Genomic DNA, 20655 nt, shown 5'->3' with positions numbered 1-20655 from the left:
TCACACAGGCTCGATAATCCATTGTTGTTTTTGCTAATTCAAATGCGTTCGTAGTTCTTTCTTCCATGAAAATAGCAGATCATTATGGTCTGGCCTGCAGGCGTCTCTCTGCTCAAGATGTGACATTGAAGAGTGTGTGTGGCTATTTTCAGCCCCGCGCCACCGATACCGACGGCTCACACTGTTACCCAGACTTTTTTTTTTGGGGGGGGGGGATTGAAGTTCACAATATCTCATAGTTTGTACATAAATTCACGTTCTTTAAATCGGACCATTCTCATGCCAAACGAGTGCCTGTAGTCTGTGTTTCTCAGCATTAAAGACGTGCGAGCGATTATTTTAACGTTATGTTCTTTGAATTGACTTCTCAGTGAAACACACAAAAAATTATCTTTTCATATCAGGGTCACTTTGAATGGGGGTCTGCAACGTCAAAATGAACAAAAAAAAGTCTACAAACTCCTGATTCTGAGCCTCATGAGGCACCACACTGCAAAAACACAAAATCTTACCAAGATTATTTGTCTTATTTCAAGTCAAAAATGTCTTATTTCAAGTCAAAAATGTCTTATTACTAGTCAAAATATCTCATTACACTTAAAATAAGACATGATCACCTCAGAAGGAACTTGTTTTTAGACAATTGTCTCTTGAAACAAGTGAAAATTTGTTTGTTTCATTGGCAAAATTTGCCAGTGGAAAAAGTGAAAATTCACTTGAAACAAGTGAAAATTTGCTAGAAACAAGAAACTAATTCTGCCAATGAAACAAGCAAATTTTCACTTGAAACAAGAGACAATTGTCTAAAAACAAGTTACTTCTGAGGTGATCATGTCTTATTTTAAGTGTAATGAGATATTTTGACTAGTAATAAGACATTTTTGACTGGAAATAAGACAAATAATCTTGGTAAGATTTTGAGTTTTTGCAGTGCAAAACTCCTCACTGAGAGCCCAGGACGATGATAATAATCATGTTAAAACCTCAAACCTCCTCAAAATACGACATCTGAAACGCTTTAAGTGCCGGGTTTCCATCGATCGCCATTACATTGATCAATTCTGCGATGAAAACCCCCCCGAATTGCTTTGATAATTGATTTTCTGTGTTTCCTCCTGCAGCAGGATGCTGGGGCAGGATGGGATGTGGGGACGGGCTGATTGAAAAGTGCAAACCAACAGGATATCAGCTGGTGAAAGAAACAGTTTGAAGTGATGGACATGGGTGGAAGGAAGGGTTCCTGTGTTTTCCTGGTCTTTGAGCAAGGCGCCGAACTCGACTCAGCATGAATGTGTGGGCGTGCCTGTGTGAAAGTCAGGCATAACGTTGTGAAACACTCGGTACATTAGAAAAGCGCCGTATAAATGCAGTCCATTAAAACACTCCAGCCTGATTCATGGACGTTAGATAGCCCACGTACGGCGTCATTGTAAAGAATGAGTCCATTTCATGGGATCAAGTGCGCCCGCCGGCGAAAACACCGCTCCCGCGTCCACGTTCCCGTATTCTCAGAGATGAAAAAGCCTCCGTGTGGCGGTGTCACGGGCGGCAAAGCAAAGTCCAGCTGCTTCCACGGCCTCAATCAGCAGATCTGACGCAGGCTGACCGGATCAGTGTGATCCAAATGAAGGGCAGCGTGCCAGTTTTGCAGGACAGAAAGGCAGCCGTGAATACTAATGCAGGAAAAGTGTTTAGAAGTTGTAGTTATATCTAAAGGTGAAAAAAAATAAAATAAAATACAATAAAGTGCATGTCCTAATTGCTCCTGTAGAGGCTCCAGACTGATGAGATGTATTTATTTATCAGCAATGAGATCGGTTCTCGGTTCATTTGTACGCTGCTAAATCATTTTCTGACCACATCTTGTGTGTGAGCATTCATAAATTTGGAGGAAAAACCACAAGTACGCTTTCTTGTCAAGCTAACAGTGCTTAAAAAATGAGAATGATGTACACAGTAATGCACATTTAGAGACATTCAAAGCAGCAGCAACAGCTCATGCGTCACTGGGTTTCTCTGTTCCTCTTTGTGATGTTTATTGAAATGCAGGACTTTATTCGCAGCTGCAAAGGGTTAAAACGCGGGACTGTCACGCGACAGTCGATGTGCTCAGTCACTCCGAAAGCCGCTGATGTTTAATCACCGAAACCTCACCTGAGAAAGGAGATTTCACCTCCTCCCTCCTTCAGACGGTGGTTCAGTATCAGTATGCAGCACGGCTGAAGCCCTGCTCCTCGTCCATATATTTTTCAGCGTTTCCTTTATTTCGTCCACCCCTGGATATCATTACAAACCCGCTCTGTGTTTCCCGGCCTGCAGAACCCTGATGCATCGTGATTGGCGGTGTTCTCCGTCTAACCACGCTGTTTGGGCGAAGCTGCTTTGATCTAGGCCGGCGGCTCCCGGGGCCGGTAATGGAGGCTGATTTTGCTCTGAGTGGAGCGCCGCCTCGTCGAGCGGCCGCCGTCAGCGGTGTTATTGTGAGGCTGTGACGCTCCTGCCGGCGAGCGGACGGGACGGCAGCTGCCACTGTTTGCATTCCAATTGTTCGCCGGCCAGTTCCTCGGAAGGCTCGAGCTTAGAGGGGAGGATAATTGGGGGAGAGGATGATAGTGCAAATCCCCTTCTTCCCAGACGCTGCCGCTCCTTGCTGCTGGGGTTAGAATAAGATATTGGTTTGACTGCATATGGGGTCAATCAGTGGTCCATCTCCTTCTCTGGCAATTTAAAGTACACCCACCTGTCAGCCCAATTTCCATTGAAATACATAGGAGAGTATATACACACCTCCTAGTTAGCAGTATACCCATTTCATCAATCATCGCTTCATAACTGATCAATAACACATCAGCTGTCTAAGGGAAGGCCTTAACCTGCAGTGATTACAATGAGAGATTTTTTCTTTATTTACAATTATTATTTACAAAAAATATGCTTAAATGTTTTGCTGTATTCCTGTTCTTACAATAAGCAATGAGAGTGCAAAGTGCTGCACATGTGATAAAATCATACAACACAAGATAAAAGATGGAAGTCAGGTTATGAACATATGGAGATGATAAAATAGAAAGGAAACAAAAAGAAAAAAATGGAATAAATACCAGTCAAAAGCAAGTCTGTAAAAATGAGTTTTTAATTTAATGATGAATAAAATAGCATGGATTTGGCCATTCGGACGGAATCTGGAGGTTTTCCCACCCTGATGAAAATAAAAAATAGCAGGGCTTTAATTATTATCATCACAAAGTATCACCAGATATGGGTTCGGCTGTGGAGCCCCACAGTGGCGTCCGGCGTGCCAGGATCACGGAGGGATTCGCTGCACGAGCTGACAAATGCCACTGGGCTGCTGCATCGCACAGCGTCACCGTGTTTATCGTGTGTGCGAGCTAATTTTACAACATGTCCTCTGAACCGGTTTAGTCCAGACGCAGTAAAATACATGGTTGTTGTTGTTGTTGCTGCTGTTTGGCTAAAACCTCGTATCTCCAGAAGATGAAGACTTGGGGTTAGAGGCCTTTCATGTTTTCAGCTGCATGACCGTGCAGTTTTGATTTTTTCCGACGGGGTTTTTCAAACGATTTCCTAGATTGTATAATTTCCTCGGCCCACAGAGAGTCATGTAATCCTCTGAGTGGAAACATGAATGTAACAGCGATACGGCGAGGTGACTCTGGACGGGCCTCAGTGAGGGATGAAGGAGAGAAGGGAAGGAAGTAGGAAACGAGGCCCTGTTGTGACACGACATTATGCAACATCAGCGTCCGACAGAAACTCTTAAAAATAAACCTCAGTTGTTTTTTTTTTTTTTTTTTTTTTTTTTTTACAGTACTCTCTCAGTGGCTTGTTTGCAGGGTCATGAAAGACTTTTTATTCATCGGGGACAGTATCCGCTGCAGTGTGTGTGTGTGTGTGTGTGTGTGTGTGTGTGTGTGTGTCATGAAGGGGTGATGAAAACACTGGGGTTGGAGCTCAGCACTAAAATGGCCAACATATGCATTACAACAACAATCACTGATCTACAGCAGATCTGCAGCGTATTTACACTCACATGAGTATGAATGCAGGTCTTTTAAACGTTGATGTGTTGAATTCAGCTGAATTTTCTTCCCTTTTCGATTTTGTAACCGCCCACTAAGAGAAAAGGTTTTACATGTGTCCCCCAGCTGCATTTAGAAATCGCCTGCTGGCATTCTTCATTGAAACCAGTGCACACCGATAGTCGAATTACCTTTCAGACACCAGTATCTATTGTAATAATGCTAACAATAATGTGATATTTTACTCATCGGCATGGGGAAATCCTCCTTCCTTGAGGAGTCGGAGGTCAGCTGGTGGAGAGTCAGTGTCAGTGTTTTGCTCAAGGACACTCTTGTGTTTTTTGGGATTTCTTGTTCGGTTGGACCTGCATGGTCCGCTTCAGGCCTGCCCGCTGATTTGAAAGAGGAACACGAGCGGCGGTACCGTCCTGTGCTCCAGTCTGTTGATGTGCCAATAAATAAATGCATCCTCGCTAACATCATAACATATGCCTGGTGCAGAGAATAACAGACTAATGTCTTACAAAATGTCAAGGTATCCCTCTGAGGTAAAAGGAGAGGTGAGCAGGGGTGAGCGGCGGGGCCCAGATGTAAATATAAGCAGGAGATCCTGAAAGCCTGAGGCTCGGATAGAAATCCCAAATTGTATTACGGGACATTGTCCCTCTCTCCCTGTATGCGTAGCTAATCCTGTTTCAGCGATGTTCCATTACCTCAATTACTATCATCTCACCCAGAGGTGGACCCAGCCAAGGACACCAGCAGAGAGCCAGCGATGGGTGGAGAGAGGAGGGAGAGGGGGGGAGGAGGATGGAGGGAGTGCAGCAAGGGAGACAGGGAAGGATAGAGGGAAGGAAGTGTTAGCGAGGGATGGATGACGGATAAAAGGAGCAAATAAAATGGAAAGAAAAGGCAAAGATGGGAAGGAGAGGGATGCGGCTGCCAAAACGACATTGACAAAATGAGATAGCGGAGGGAAAAAAAAAAAAAAAAAAACGGAGAAGAATTTAGTAGTTTGCCGTGGAGATGATTCATACGAGGCAGGAAAGGTGGCGTGAGATGGCGGAGGGTCTGTCCTAGCTGGTAATCAAGACCTGGCATCCATTTTTTGCTTCCCAGCTGGTCTGAGACGGTTGAAATGGTGGCAAGCTCGAGAAATCGACTGGACAGACTGACTGGCCGCGTGACAGGCAGCCACACACAGACGGGCAGTTTCATATTTTGAGGTGGATTCATTAGTGGATTAGTGAGTTGGTAAATGTGAAGTCTGCGTATGTGTGAATGTCCGCAGGCGATGCCGTCCCGAGCGCGAGCACACGCTCAAGAAAATGGTTCAGCGCGGCACGTGGCTTCACGTGGTGCCACTGAAGTGCACCTTTGCTGTGTTTTAATAGCAAAATTTGGGTAACAAATAGTGAAGAAGTTCCTGAATTACTGAATCCAGTGCTGTATGAGTGATCAATGACATCCGGATATCTGTGAATCTGCATAATGACCACTTTTTTTTTTATCACTTTCACATTAGTTAGAATTTCTGTATTTTTTTTACATGATACTGAGCAGGAACTAGTCATGCATCATTATTTATATTTCCGTTTTTTGCCATTTTTGCACCCGCTCATCTAACACCCCGCCCAGCTGACATATAAATGCTGAGTCATGACTGGTTTGTTCTCCGTTGACTCGAAAGGATTTTTTTTTAACCTTATCGCAGCTTGTGACCAAAGTTTAATTGCATGGAAGTTGCATTGTGGATGAATTAAAATTGGAGTTTTGAGTTACTATATATATATATATATATGTCACTTACATCTATCTATCTATCTGCTTCTTGCATTTGAAGGTTTTTTTTTTTTTTTTTTTTTGGCAAGAGGCAACACTACAGCAAACACTCATAAACATTCATAATCAGCAACATCCAACGCTGCTTTTGATTAATAATAACTGACTTTCCCACAAGCCACATGCAAAGGCTTTGTGTTGCTGCGGCTGCACAGTCTTTGCAGAATATCGTCAAAATTCAACTTTCTGTTTTCAGATTGTTGGTTTATGTCAAAATTAGGAATAAAGAACTGAGATTCTGAGTCCAAACTGAGGAATTAACATGTACATTTAATTTTAACACATCATATTGCTCTTTACGTCTTTCTGGCTTCATATAGATCCACTATCCTAACATTAAAAAAAAACCCTTGAAGAGTCCTCTTCTTGTATTTTTTTTTTTTTTTTTTTTTTTTTTTTTCCTGGGTGCCATGTCTGCCCAGCTTGGCACAGTGGCGTCATTCCTCCCCCTCGGAAAGCCATTTGTTCAGAGTGGTACACTTCCCTTCGAGAGGGAGACAGGGCGAGGGGAAGTCGCCTGCGCACACACACACACACACACACACACTCACACACACACACACACACACACACACACCGACTCGCAGGGCTCGTGAAACATGAGCCAAGCTGCCTTACTGCCTCCCTCTCCCATCTAACACCACATAAGTGTCTCGGCAATGCCCTTGGCTTAATAGGGCTTAATGCCTGCGCTTGTCACTGTAGCATGGCTGGTATTGAGTGTTGGGGCATTTCTGGAAACTGTGCATGCGTGTGTTCTCTGGAGTCTCACTAGCGACTATATGGCTTTGACATTTACCCCATGTAAAGGAGCAGATACTATTATTTACCCCCATCCTCTCCCTCCCCCTCCTCTCCCTTCCTCTCCAGCCATCCATATTCATGCTGTTGCCCGGCTCGAGAGTTGCAGCAAATATCTGCCGCCTCTGTCTGAGCCGCTATCCAAACTTAAATCAGAGGGATTACTTCTCCTCGCTCGTCTCTTTCACAACCCCCGCCCTCCTCCGCCTCCTCCTCCACCTCCTCCTCCTCCAGCCCCGGTCTCTCTATCTGTCCATCTTCGTCTCGCTTCCTTCAGTTCACTTTCTCGCTTAATTTTTCCACCTCGGAGTGGTGGAGTTTGCCTAATGAAGTGGCTGATGGGGAGTGTATTACAGGGAGACAGAGTGGAGCGGTCGCCTACTCTAAAATCCATTAACCTCCCGGTCTCAATCAGCATGCAGACAAGTCAGAGCGACAAGTCAAAAAGGAGCGTATTAGCTTTGGGAGTGTATTGTTGTCGCCTGGCGCTTGTTTTCGCTCGCCCGCTTTGCCCCGCGTCCTGCGTCTGAAAAAAAAAAACAAAACCTAAAAAAAAACAACAACAAAAAAACACAGAATCTCGTTTTCGGTGTAATCAGTGTTTTGCCTTGTCACTGCATGTGTACGCGCTAAGAACTCTGGGTAGGAGCCTGAATTGTCAAGCGCAAATCTGATATTCTGGAACGGACGGTTTAATCAGACGTTAGTAGTTTGTGCTTTTTTGCACTGCAAAAACTCAAAATCTTACCAAGATTATTTGTCTTATTTCAAGTCAAAAATGTCTTATTACTAGTCAAAATATCTCATTACACTCAAAATAAGACATGATCACCTCAGAAGTAACTTGTTTTTAGAGAAACAAGAGACAATTGTCTAAAAACAAGTTACTTCTGAAGTCATTTCCAAGTTACTTCTGAAGTCATTTCCAAGCTGTTTAATATGATTTTTTTTTTTTTTTTAACCGTCCCTTAATATCACACTGTGGAGGAGGATGTTGGGTTTGTCTGGTTGTAGGAGAACGTTTGGATCTTGTTGAGGGCGAACGTTTCGCCGATACCGACCTTTGACTTTTGTTTGATGGGATCACATAACATAACCTAACTATAGCGCCTGGTGGAGACTCTTTGTGAATTATGGCTCACGGGTGACACTTCTGCCTCAGAATAAAGTCCAAATTTCTAGACAAGGAAGAGCAGAACGTATTTTTAGCCTTAACTCTCTTGACTGTTTTCATTCCCGGCGATTATTGTCACGTAATCCTGACCTCGTGTCTTTATAGTTTTGCATCGTGCCTTAATTAATGCCACATTGTGAAAACGCTTGTTGGGGCGGATGTTGAATATTTCCTCTGTTTGTTTGGTTGCAAGCGAGCATTCGGGCTCCGCTCTTGTCAAGAGGAGCGTTTCACGATGCGTCCACAAACCAACCCTTGATATTCACTTGGCTTGACAAGCTAATCCAGCCTAACTACAGTGTGTGGGTTAAACTCGCTGTGAATTATGGGTTAAGGATGAGGGTTTCTACCTTGGAACAAAGTCCTTTCCCGCACCAAATTTCTGACCGAGGGAGGAAATGACTGCTCCCATGTGGGCACCGCTGATAAATGACGGGTGCTTTGAAACGTCGCCATGTGAAACGGAACCAAACCAGCGCACCAGAGCGGCGGCCGATCGCTGATTCAGACCGAAGCGGACGAAACAGGCGCTTAGAAAACGCCCATGTTGTCCAAGATTAGGCTGCGTCAACCAGAGGAGGGAAAAAAAAAAAGAAAAAAAAGAAAAAGAAAAACAAACAGAAAAAGAAAAAAAAGAAAAGAAATAAAGCCGCCCCGGTCCTGATAATGCAAATGATATTCACAGGTTAGACCTCATGCAGGTGGCCACAATTAGTGGTAATTTGTGCCGATTTTAATGATCCATAATTTAGCAGCCTTTCCAAACTGTTGGTCATATGGGATAAGTGTGTATGCATGTGTGTGTGTGTGTGTGTGTGTGTGTGTGTGTGTGGGGAAAGAAAGAGGAAGAGGAAGGGGGAGGGAGGGGTGAAAGAGACATCAGCAGACAGAGATGGTCAAAGAGAAGGCGGAGGACAAAGACACTCACACACACACACACACACACACACACACACACACACACACACACACACACACACAGGGAGCTCCACTATCTCTGAAAGGTGGTGCAGACGTATAGCCGGGACTCTGCAGGGACACAAAGAGTGTAACAGTATCGAAATGGAGGGGGAGACAGAAACCCAAATAAGACAGCCTCACCCCCCCCCCACCCCCCACCCCCCGCCTCCATGCCCCGGTAACAGGATTATACCCCCCCCACCCCCCACCCCGCCACTACCCCGTCCCCCAAAAATACTCAACTCTCTTGTCTCTTTCCCTCTTTGTCTGTCTCTTTGTATTTCTTGGTCTCCCTCTCTCTCTCTCTCTCTCTCTCACACACACACACACACTCAAAATGATCACCCTGAACTCATCTGCATCTCCAGTTTGTGATAACACACACATTATTTCACTCTTTAGTGTCTCGTATAATCAATCCGAGGTGGAGAAAAGTCCCTGAAACCTTTAGTTTGGTGAAAGTAGAAAAAAAAAATTAAAAAAATCACGCATTCAAACTGTTACTGAAGTAAAAGTACGCCAGTGTCAGAAGTAGCCGTAGTACTTTGGGAATAACGGTTAAATTATTGATGCATTAACCTGTGAGAAGTATTTTAATGCCGGAGCTGGAGCGGCTCCACATCCCGTTGGCTGGTTTTCCTCTCTGACAATGCAGCTCCTCTCATGTTCGGGTGTGGAAAAGCTTCTTTTCTGCCGTCAGACGAACGTGGAAATGTGGAGCAGGACAAAGTGCAAGATTTCCCCCTGAAACGTGACGCAGAGTCGAACAGAATAACACAACGTGGTGACGCCAAGCAGCAAAGTGGCGAGTCTGTCTCGAAAAGGCCAAACACACACACAGTTTTACCTTGCAGATATTTGTTAAAGCTGTGTTTTTTTTTGTTTTTTTTTTTTTGTTTTTTTTTCCAGTCTGACCTCTGCAGCTCTGTGTTTCTGGCTATTAGAGGTAAATTGAAGTGTGTCGACGTGTAAAAGCACCCGTGTAAACCACGACACCCTTTTAGCATCGCCACTAATTTGCTGGGTTTGTCCTACCAGTCATTAGCAGGTGATATGCCCTAATTTCATCTCTCTCTCTCTGTGTGTGTGTGTGTGTGTGCGTGTGTGTGTGTGTGTTTTCCTGCCCACCTTACCCCACCTGTTTACACGCTGATGGATTGCTTGTTCGTGACGCCTTGTTGCAAAATAGCTTTTTACCTAAAAATGATCCGGGATAATTTGCATCAATATTCTGACCCCTGGGATGACACCTTTTTATTTTTTATTTTTTATTTTTTTTTGCTTTTTGAATAATATTACAGTATATCTCAATTTATTATTATGTACGACAGTGTTTCCCCCCCCCCTCACACACACACACACTTTTATGGTCAAATGGATGTGGTCGTTGGTTTAATTGTTGTGGCTGTTTTTTGTAATAAATAGGAGCATTTCTGCCCACGTATAAACAGCATCCATGTTTTACAGATATTATAAGATTAGATTTACATTACATACATTTTCTTCCACCTTTTCTTTATTTTTGTCCTTATTATCATTATTATTATTATTGTTTGTGCTAATTTTGGTTTTATCTCAAACCTTTTTTTTTTTTTTTTGAGTTAATTATTATTATTTTTTTTTAACATCTTGGGGTTAGTGGACATCATTTGCTATAATGCCAATCAGTAGAAAGAATGAGCGAGTGAATGAATTTATTTTTAGCGAGCCGGGGCTTTTTCTCAGCACTTCACCTCGCGCTGAGCTCCAGGTAATGGAGACGTTTTTTGCTGATTTTGCCTGTTAGTCTCGCTCCCTCGCTCTTATTCCCTTTCTTTTTGCCGCACTTTGCTTTCACATGATAATTACTCGGCCACAGGAATGTTATGTAAGACCCTGACCTTTGACCTTTTCAAATTGTGCTACTTTTACAGTAACTCCGCCGCAGCACTGCACTTTGCCCGGTGTGTTTCCATCAGCATATGCCCTTTTTATAGCGCACATCTATGGTTTTATACATCTCTCATCATAATTATTTGTTAGATCCTCTATTTTATTCCTGTGTCTTATCTCTGTTCTTTCACTGTCTTGTATGTTTCTAATTTAATTCAGATTTTTTTTTTTTTAAATAAGTCATGCCTAAAATCGAACATAAATGAGGTTGTATGTGCAACCTGTTGGCTTTTCCATTTTAATTTTTTTTTTTTGTGTGTGTAGTTAGGTTAGTGTGTATATCTGTGTGTGTGTGTTGCCATCTGCACCCTCAAAGTGTGCCGTGCTTCATGTGGAATGCTCTCGACGGTGGCGGCGGGGCTTCATTTATTATCTAATCTTGTAAATGAGCTGATGGCTGGCCGTCCGGTGCCCTAATGAGATTACACACACACACACACACACACACACACGCGCGTTGTGGCCTCCACTGCAGGTCGTCATCGCCGAGGCCCATCCAGGGCAATTATTGTTTTAAATGTTCCTCTGCTGTCGCAAAGTGACTCTGCATACTTCACAGAGGGAAAGAGCCAGACGAAAAGGGGTTATTCTCCCACTCTCTCTCTCTCTGTGTGTGTGTGTGTGTGTGTTTGTGAGTGTGTGTGTGTGTGTATGTGGAACATTTGGATCCTTTCACAATTGAGTTTCCAGAGTAGGTAATTGGAGCCTAAAATGTTTTTACAATCCTACTGTTTTACTTTTCTCTGGCGGACTGGGTGTTCTGTCTATTTGAGCAGTGTGTGTGTGTGTGTGTGTGTGTGTGCGCGCTTGTGGCTGTGTTTGCGTGTGCTCCACAGTGTGTAGGTGCGATGTGGGTGTTCAATATATTCAGTACATAAGAAAATACAAATCTAGAGTACAGCGTGCATGAATGAGCTCGCCTTTTTTTTCTGAATTGTGCCAGCCGTCAGGAGGAGACACCGAATATTTGAATCATTTAATGCTTCAGATTTGAGCTCCCTTTATGTTTAAATACAATACAGTGTCTTACAGATCATGACAAAGCTTATTTTTATCGCTGCCAAATTTCAAATCTGGGTTACAGCTGGGTTATTTTCTGTTCGGAGAAAAAGGAAAACACGGTGAATAGCTGGAAGAAACAGTGGTCAGTCATGGATTTTTAACAATTCATGGTTTGTGATATATTATAGCTTGTTATTGTGTAATTACAGTGCTGCTACAGAGATGAGGAGGCAGTAATTTAAAGGTTTTGAAGGTTCCTTCTCCGTTGCCTCTCCTGTGCGTGTCTTTCAGCGAGCCTCTATTTTGGTAGATCAGTGGGAAGGTGAAGTGGTAGTCCGCTGGGATAGTCCTGTTTCTTTGTTCTCCTGCTGACAATGGAGTACTCACAGTCAGTCTGAAGGGAGAAATTATGTCCCAAAGCAGTCTGGGAGAAGAACAAATGCATGCGCAGACACACACACACACACGCACACAAACACACATACTACCTCTCACATGCTACTCATGTGGGGCATGACCTCAATAAGAGCTCCTGTTGTATTTGCGATGCCCTCAACACCATGTGCCGACCGCTCTTTAAAGCGGTAACACTTTAGGCCTGAGAATCAAATAAAAGATTGGTTCAGCCCAGATGAATTGTGTTGTCCTATATGGATTTTCGTCCAGTAAACAGACCCTTTCACTTCCTCCATGCTGACTATAGGGAGGCAGACCAAATGAACAGCATCAAAGAAGAGCCTGTATGATCTTTTTTTTTATAGCAAAGCTGATTCTTTAATGTATTAATGGCTGATTTACTACGTGACACACCGTGCTTTAATTGCATTGTTGATTTATGCTGTATTTTTGCATACATAATGCATAGGGGTGTAAATTTTTGGCCATTTTCTTTGGCCAGATTCAATTCAATTTATGAGTCTGTAGCTTTCGATTTAAAAAACAGTTTTTCTTTTTTCTTTTTTTTTTTTTTTATTCGAATGATTCAACTCAATTCTAGTTTGAGAATCATTATTCAGGTCCATAATTTGATATCATACTTCAAGGCAAAGTTTTGTGTCCACAGTGAATAAACACATGCAGTAATGTAAGACTAACTTTTTTCTTCTGAAACATGAAAAAAGATTATTTATCCTTTTCTAGTTGCAATCCACTGTATTCTGAAAGGTCACCATATTATTATTATTATTATTATTTTTTAATAAAAGCATTTCATATTGATTCATGCCTAAGTCACAGTGATTATTTTTTTCTTTCTTTTCATTTCTTCTCTGCAGATCGATGCAGTTTAATTGGCACAATTCATAATCAATGCATCAATGCAGTGAACAAATCAGGACACCCTCAATGCATTATGTATTCTTGGAGTAACATGCAATCAATGTGCAAAGTGCAATCAATTTTTGGAGGTTTGTCTAACGTGAATGTCTCCTCTCTCCCACAACAGGTAAGGAGGAGCCGACCACCTACACCTGCACCACCTGTAAGCAGTCGTACGGCAGTGCCTGGTTCCTGCTGCAGCACGCCCAGAATACCCACGGCTTCCGAATCTACCTAGAAAGCGAACACGGCAGCCCCCTCACCCCACGCATGGGCCGGCCTTCCTCCCTGGGCGGTGGTGCCGACTGCCCCTCTCAGCCACCCCTTCACGGCCTCCATCTGCCTCCCGATGCAAGCCCCTTCAACCTCCTGCGCATCCCCGGCTCGGGCTCAGGTGGGAGGGATAGCGCCGTAGCAGGAGGTGGAGGAGGCCCCGGTGGCGGCGCTGGTGGGGGTCATCATCAGCGTTTCCCCCCAACGCCGCCCCTCTTCAGCCCCCCTTCGAGGAACCACCTGGACCCCCACCACCTGAGCCCCGAGGAGCTGGCGCTGGCAGCCCACCACCCGAGTGCCTTCGACAGGGTGCTGCGCCTCAACCCTCCCTTGGCCATGGACCCCCCTCCGGCCATGGACTTCTCGCGGCGGCTGAGGGAGCTGGCGGGCAACACCTCAGGGTCCACTCCCCCGCTGTCCCCCAGCCGGCCGAGCCCCATGCAGCGGCTGCTCCAGCCATTCCAGACGGGAGGAGGAGCAGGAGGTGCAGGGGGTACAGGAGGCAGCAAACCTCCGTACCTTTCCACCCCGCCCCCTCTCCCTGGCTCCATCCAGTCGCCCTCGGGTTCCCAGACCACTCCCACCACTCCTCTCCCCTCCGCAGGGGTGCCATCCTCCACCTCCACGCCCATGAAAACAAAGTCTTGTGAGTTCTGTGGCAAGTCCTTCAAGTTCCAGAGTAATCTCATAGTACACCGGCGCAGCCACACAGGAGAGAAGCCGTATAAGTGTCACCTGTGTGATCATGCCTGTACGCAGGCCAGCAAGCTCAAGCGCCACATGAAGACACACATGCACAAATCGTCCTCGCCCAACACAGGAAAGTCAGAAGACGGGCTCTCAGCGGCCTCCTCTCCGGAGCCTGGCACCAGCGAGCCCATCGGCAGTGCCAGCAACGCCCTCAAGTCAGTGGTGGCCAAGCTGAAGAGTGAGAACAATCGCATCCTGCGTGAGAATGGGGAGGAAGAGGAGGAGGAAGAGGAGGAAGAAGAAGAAGAAGAGGAAGAGGAAGAAGAGGAGGAAGAGGAGGAGGAGGAGGTAGAGGAGGAGGAGGAGCCGAATGGAGAGCGAGCAGGCAGGAGAAACAACAGCTACCACTTTGGCCTGAACCTCGAGGCGGCACGCCATCATGAAAACAACGGCAGCATCGGAGGCCGTCTGGGAGGAGCGGTTGACGAGGGCTCGATCCCTCGCTCGCTGCCCGAGGTGATGCAGGGGATGGGCCTGGCGGCGAGCATGCAGCACTTCAGTGAAGCCCTCAATGCGCACAAGCGGAATGCCATGGCCCAGGAGAACCACCTGCACCATCATCTCAACCGAGACCATCACCACAACCGCGAAATGTGTGATGAGGACTCAGTGCTGGAATCAGACCGCGGAGAGGAGGGCTGCGTCTCGACAGTCAATGGCCGGGGAGCTTCCCCCAATGAAGCTGCCTCTGTAGGCCTCTCTAAGAAACTGCTTCTGGGTAGCCCCAGTCCGCTCAGCCCCTTTTCCAAACGCATCAAGCTGGAGAAGGAGTTTGACCTGCCCACGCCCACCATCCCAAACACGGAGAACGTCTACTCCCAGTGGCTGGCCGGCTACGCTGCCTCCCGACAACTCAAGGACCCTTTTCTGAACTTTGGGGATTCCAGACAATCGCCCTTTGCCTCTTCGTCCGAGCACTCGTCAGAGAACGGCAGTCTGCGTTTCTCGACCCCTCCGGGGGAGCTGGACGGCGGGGTGTCGGGCCGCAGCGGTACAGGGAGCGGGGGCAGCACGCCTCACCTGGGGGGTCCCGGGCGGCCCAGCTCCAAGGACGGCCGGAGGAGCGATACTTGCGAGTATTGCGGCAAGGTGTTCAAGAACTGCAGCAACCTGACAGTGCATCGGCGCAGCCACACGGGTGAAAGACCGTACAAGTGTGAGCTTTGCAACTATGCTTGTGCCCAGAGCTCCAAACTTACACGCCACATGAAGACCCACGGCCAGGTGGGCAAAGACGTGTACAAGTGTGAGATTTGTCAGATGCCCTTCAGTGTCTACAGCACCTTGGAGAAACACATGAAAAAATGGCACAGTGACCGTCCTTTGAGTACCGAAATAAAGTCCGAGTAGTGGGCCGAACTATGGGACCGTTTCCCCCTAGTTATGTCCACCATCAGTCCCCTGTTTAACCCCAGTCCCTTGTAGATTTGCCCCAGCCCCAACACACCACTTTCACCAGTCTGGTGGAAGCTTAAGACCATGTGCTCTGCACCAGCACACCCCGTTTCCATTACCCATTGAATGCATGATCTGTATCGGGGCAATACTATTGCATTGACGCAAAACTTCGAGCCTTTCTCTTGTGCAATAATTTACATGTTGTGTACTATTTTCTTTTTTGAGTTTTCCTTTTCCATTTTTAAAAATTAGTCAGCATGCATAGTATGTTTTTGCTAATCAAAAAAAAGAAAAGAACTTGTCCCTGGTTGGTTAGTTGTTGAGTAAATGTGTTGCTGTTTTCTCTTGTTCTGTTTTTTTCTTTTTATTCTTCAAAAAGAGAAAAGACAAGAAAGATACATCCATGCTGCATACATTCTGTAACACATATCATGTACAGTTTTGTGTTGTAACATGGAAAATGAACAGTCTTTGACTTGACCCTCTTCTGACAACCCTGGAAATGCACTTAACCTGATCTTTCTAAAAGACGCCATGTCCACGCAGGGTTAAAGAGACGAAAACAAAAGTCATGAATTGGCTTGATTACTCAACCGAAAAGTGGTGACAGCATTCAAATTTCTTTCAAAAAGACGAGGATGTGCTTAGAAATTAAATTTGTACTATCATTTGGTGAGACAAAAAAAAAAAAGAGTGCCTTTGATATCTCAAGACTGCATTGGCCATAATCTTATCCGCTGTAAGTTTGGGGTCACACTAGATACTGCTAGAGGGTTTAAGCCACCCAGGAAAGGTCCTTGCATCAAGCACCTGACTGCTCAAATGGACTGTGACAATTAACTGATAATGAAAGATCAGAGAATTCTAGTTAATCATCATTTAGCTACCTATTACATGTTCTATAGTATCTTTAATATGTGGATTTCATGGCAAGCATGGTACAAGCAGTATTGTGTATATCTGAATTATCTGTAGTTTTGTTTCTGGTAAGGAGGTACTTTAAGATAAAGGTACTCTGTAACGTACAATCCTGAACTTGAGGGATACAGCGCATGGCTGAGAGGTGTCATGTATCTGCGTTAGCACAAACCTACGACGCTGCTTCGATATGTCAGTGTGTGGAACAATGCATAAAGTAATATATGAGCTCCAATCGAGGCTGACTTTATTTGAGGGCATTGAAAATAACTACAAGCTAGACAGACAGAAAGCTACACAGAACTGGAAGCTACAACATTAGTCAGGGGGGGATCTGAGGCTTCACATTTTCAAGCATCAAAACAGGGTGATTAACTACGAATTGAAAGACAAGAAAGAGAGCAAGAAAGAAGGAATCACCAAAATGCATCTGTCTCCAGGGCTCTTGAAAAGAGTGCGAATGAGATCGGTTTGACTTAACAGTATGCATAGGCTAATGCAGGGCACATTTTTTCTTTGTTTGCTATTGCTTTTAAACCCAAAAGGAGACTTATTTTTCCTCGCTGAGTTGCAGACATTCACCCGAGTCGTCCGTATTATAGCACTTGTCACTCCGCCTGAGATTACGTGCCGGCATCTCTCTCACATTCTCCCACGTCGATGCAATGTTGGTACCCGGGCCGAGTCTAAAAGCTCCGACTGTCATTTATGGGACATGAAGTGCACTGTTTCAATTTTCCCAGTTTACAGGTTTACGCTTAAGGGGAAAAAAAAACAAAACAAAACAAACAAACAAAAAAAAAATAATAAACGCTGTTGAAATGCTGTCAGATGACGAGGGCTCCATTGTTAAAAGCAGTAAAAGATTAGACACATAATCTGTTGCCAGCCACTCCAGCCTCTTGACCCTTGACCTCTGTACCCATGCCCTTCCACCTTTGACCATTTCTTGTGGCCCCTAGAAGCCCCGGCGCTTAGCCCTGGGTCAAAAATTCGCCCCGCCAGCAAGGTCTATAAATTCACAGGTTCGCCATTTGTCACGATTTTCAGAGGTTAACGACGCACAGTAACGGTGTTTTCACTCGGTCCAACGTGCGGGTCGCCCCGGCGCCCCGGCATCTGTATTTTTGTCGTCCAGCAGCTTCGTTGTACTGTTGTTCTGTCATCTGGACCTGAGCAATCTACAGACCTTGGTGGCACGATGAGAAACATTCAAAACTTGTTGCTCACACTGCAAGAAATCTGTTTTTTGTACAAATCTTCCTTTAAGTATAGATATGAAAAATGACCGTTTTTTGCAAATAACACTTCACTATCTTTTAGGGGAAACTGTATTTAAGTTTTGTTGTCGTTTCTCTTTTCCTCAACGTCTTGGTGGTGTTCAAGACTCGGATCACAGTATATATGAAATGGTAAAAAAAAAAAAAAAAAAAAGAAAAGAAAAGAAAAAAAAGGAAAAAAAAAACCTGTGATGTTTTTGTATTTTATTTTGCCTTGGCTCTTCACAGCTCTTCAGGTTGAAATACAATTTGCATTGGGGAAAGGATTAAGATTATATATGAATATATAATAAAGAACTTAAAATATAGGAAAATGCACACTCATGTCGATTCCTATGCTTAAACACATTTATGGTCTACTTTTTCTGTATTTCTAGAATTGTATTTGAATTCAATGTTCACTTAGAGTAGGCACTATAGTATTTATATTGAGGCTCGTATTTTTAACTGTTGCTTGTTCTCTCTAAAGGTATTTACCATACCTTTTTTGGTAGTGGAAAAAAAATCCCAAGCTGCCACGGTATATTTTTTTAATTTGGCAGGATAATATAGTGCGAATTATTTGTATGTTTAAAGAAATAAAACGAAAAACCCAATAAAAAAGCAGCTAAAGTATGTGGCATTGGGAGGCGTCGCGGGCCATGAGATGGCTGCCGCTCTGTTTGCTGTCCACAGAGGTGGTTGTACATATCTTCTTTGGTTTTGGTTTGGACCTCCTTCCCCCCTGCTGCCATTCTTGTATGCAGTAATGCAAGCTGACGTCGGCCTGTTCTGTTGTGTGCTTCTGTCTCTCTCACCCCTCCCACCTGACTACATTCCAACATCTTACCGAGAAGAGAAAAAAAAAAAAAAAAAACTTACTTCATATGCAGTACATGGATTACGAAAAAGAAAAAAAGCGTCAAAATAAATGAATTTAAAAAAACAAGACAAAAACAAAAAAAATCAATGTTTTGCAGTTTTTTTTTCATTGCCAAATACTAAATGGTGCTTTATATTTAGATTGGGTATACTTTCATATGCAAAGCATATTTAAAAATTACCCGGGGGACGTGGAGAAGCCTGCTTGAGTTGAGACTTTTTTGTAAATGGCAATGCGGAATATTTTGTTATCAGCCTTTTCTATTCCTGTTCTGAGAGCTGTTTGTTGTAACTTGAACTTGAACTTTATCTTTTACTATGGGAGTTGCTATTTATTATTACCTATATGCTCTGTTCAAAACAGAGACATGGAATGGATCCTTATTTTTGGTTTCTTTTTTCTTTTCTTTTTTTTATTTTTGGTTATAATATGATTTTTTTTCTTTTTTTCTTTCTTTTTTCTTTTTTTTTTTTTTTTTTAAAGGTGGCCGAAGGTCATTGGACAAACCTAGCTCTTTTATTTCTGTTGTATTTGTTTGGGGTCTCTGTTCAGTTGTATTGGGAAAACCACTGTCTGTGTTTTCTGGCAGATGTCTGCATAATCCTGTTCACACACCCATTTTGTCCCTTTATCGAAAAAACAATTAATAAAAAAAAAAATTAAAGTATAACTGCACTTGTTGCTTATCTCGACTGCGTGTGCCAGATTATCCCAAGTGTGTGTGCGTGTGTGTGCGTGTGTGTGTGTGTGTATACGCTGCAAAAAGTCATTTAAAGTCATTTACAGCCCTAAAATCTGATTTTGATTAAGATATGAGCAACAGTTCCCCAAAACCCTCTCAAAATCTCCTATACATTTTACAGTATAATCTCATTTTTCTTCCAGCAAGGTCAAAAAATACCAGTGGGATGAGATAATCCCACTTGTTTCCAATGTTGATCAACTTGTTTCCAGAATTTTCTTGCATCAAATGTTATTTTCTTGATCCTCGTGGGCTGATCTGCCTTATTCCGCCTCGTCTCAACACATTTATACTTCCCCACAAAAATTAATGAAACACCTGCGCTGGAAACAAGTGGGATTATCTCAGCCCACAGGCAGAGGGTTTTTTTTTTTTTTTTTAACCTCATTGTTCTAAGAAAAGAAAGAGTTTCACGCTGAATGTGAGACTGAGTGACTTCTAAAGATGCATGTTTTTACAGTGTTGCTCCCAAAACCCTTTGACAGCCTCCTCCTCCTTTTGTTTCCAACGCTCTTTTATTATTTTATTTATCGTTTTATTGTTTTAATTTTCACGTGGGTCTTCTGAAAATGTTCATCTTTCTTAAAATCGCTTTTCATGGAACAAACTGTTCTGAGTGAAAAAAAAAAAAAAAGGACCTGACATGCAACTTGTAGTGCAAGGCGCTTAGAGCAAAGTTCCCCTTTAAGTCTGTGTGTGTGTGTGTGTGTGTGTGTGTGTGTGTGGTATAGGTGTCAGTGGTGACCTAGCTAGCTCACCCAGTGCAGGGTGTTTACCCAGTGTTCTTGCTCTAATGAGGCCACCGTGTCTTCAGCTCGTACTTGGACCCAATGAACTCCGCACCCCGCCCTGCCCCCACCCACCTTATCCCACACCCTGACCCCCCCCCTACACACACACACACACACACACACACACATGCACACACACCGCAGCCTCCATGCCCTAGCCTTTGGCCCTGTACTATATGTACTTTCTTTGTGTGTGTGTGTGTGTGTGTTGTCATCTGGTTTGTCTCGCCCAAGGGGGAGGGGCTGGTAGCCTGAGCAGGTGGATGCACAAGTACTTATAGGGTCATGTGACAAGTACATGCATGTGTGTGTGTGTGTGTGTGTGTGTGTGTGTGTGTGTGTGAGTAAAAAGTCCTGGCACCTGTGTGCTCGCTGTGTCATCTTACCTGTTGGTCAGGCTAGTCCAGGTGGTTTTAATGTTTTAATATGTATGTGTGTGTGTGTGTGTGTATGTGTAGGTGTGCGTGTGTGTGTGTGTGTGTGTGTGTGTGTGTAGGTGTGCGTGCATGTGTGTGTGTGGGTGTGTGTGTGCAGCCACTTTAGCTCACACACTATCTCTGAGAACATGCGTGT

General features: G+C 44.2%; 1 protein-coding gene across 1 annotated transcript in view; it reads left to right on the top strand.

Moving 5' to 3' along the window:
- bcl11aa (BCL11 transcription factor A a) overlaps positions 1 to 19219 on the top strand; it is a 66031-nt gene extending 46812 nt beyond the window's left edge. Inside the window, exon 3 of the mRNA XM_030070238.1 lies at positions 13196 to 19219. Within this exon, the coding sequence (XP_029926098.1) occupies positions 13196 to 15441 (2246 nt within the window). The 3' untranslated portion in view covers positions 15442 to 19219. The remainder of the gene's footprint in view (positions 1 to 13195) is intronic.
- The last annotated feature ends 1436 nt before the right edge of the window (positions 19220 to 20655 follow it).

The sequence above is a fragment of the Myripristis murdjan genome, chromosome 15 (genome assembly GCF_902150065.1).
Source record: "Myripristis murdjan chromosome 15, fMyrMur1.1, whole genome shotgun sequence".
Taxonomy (NCBI): domain Eukaryota; kingdom Metazoa; phylum Chordata; class Actinopteri; order Holocentriformes; family Holocentridae; genus Myripristis; species Myripristis murdjan.
This window is presented reverse-complemented; position numbering and strand designations above follow the sequence as displayed.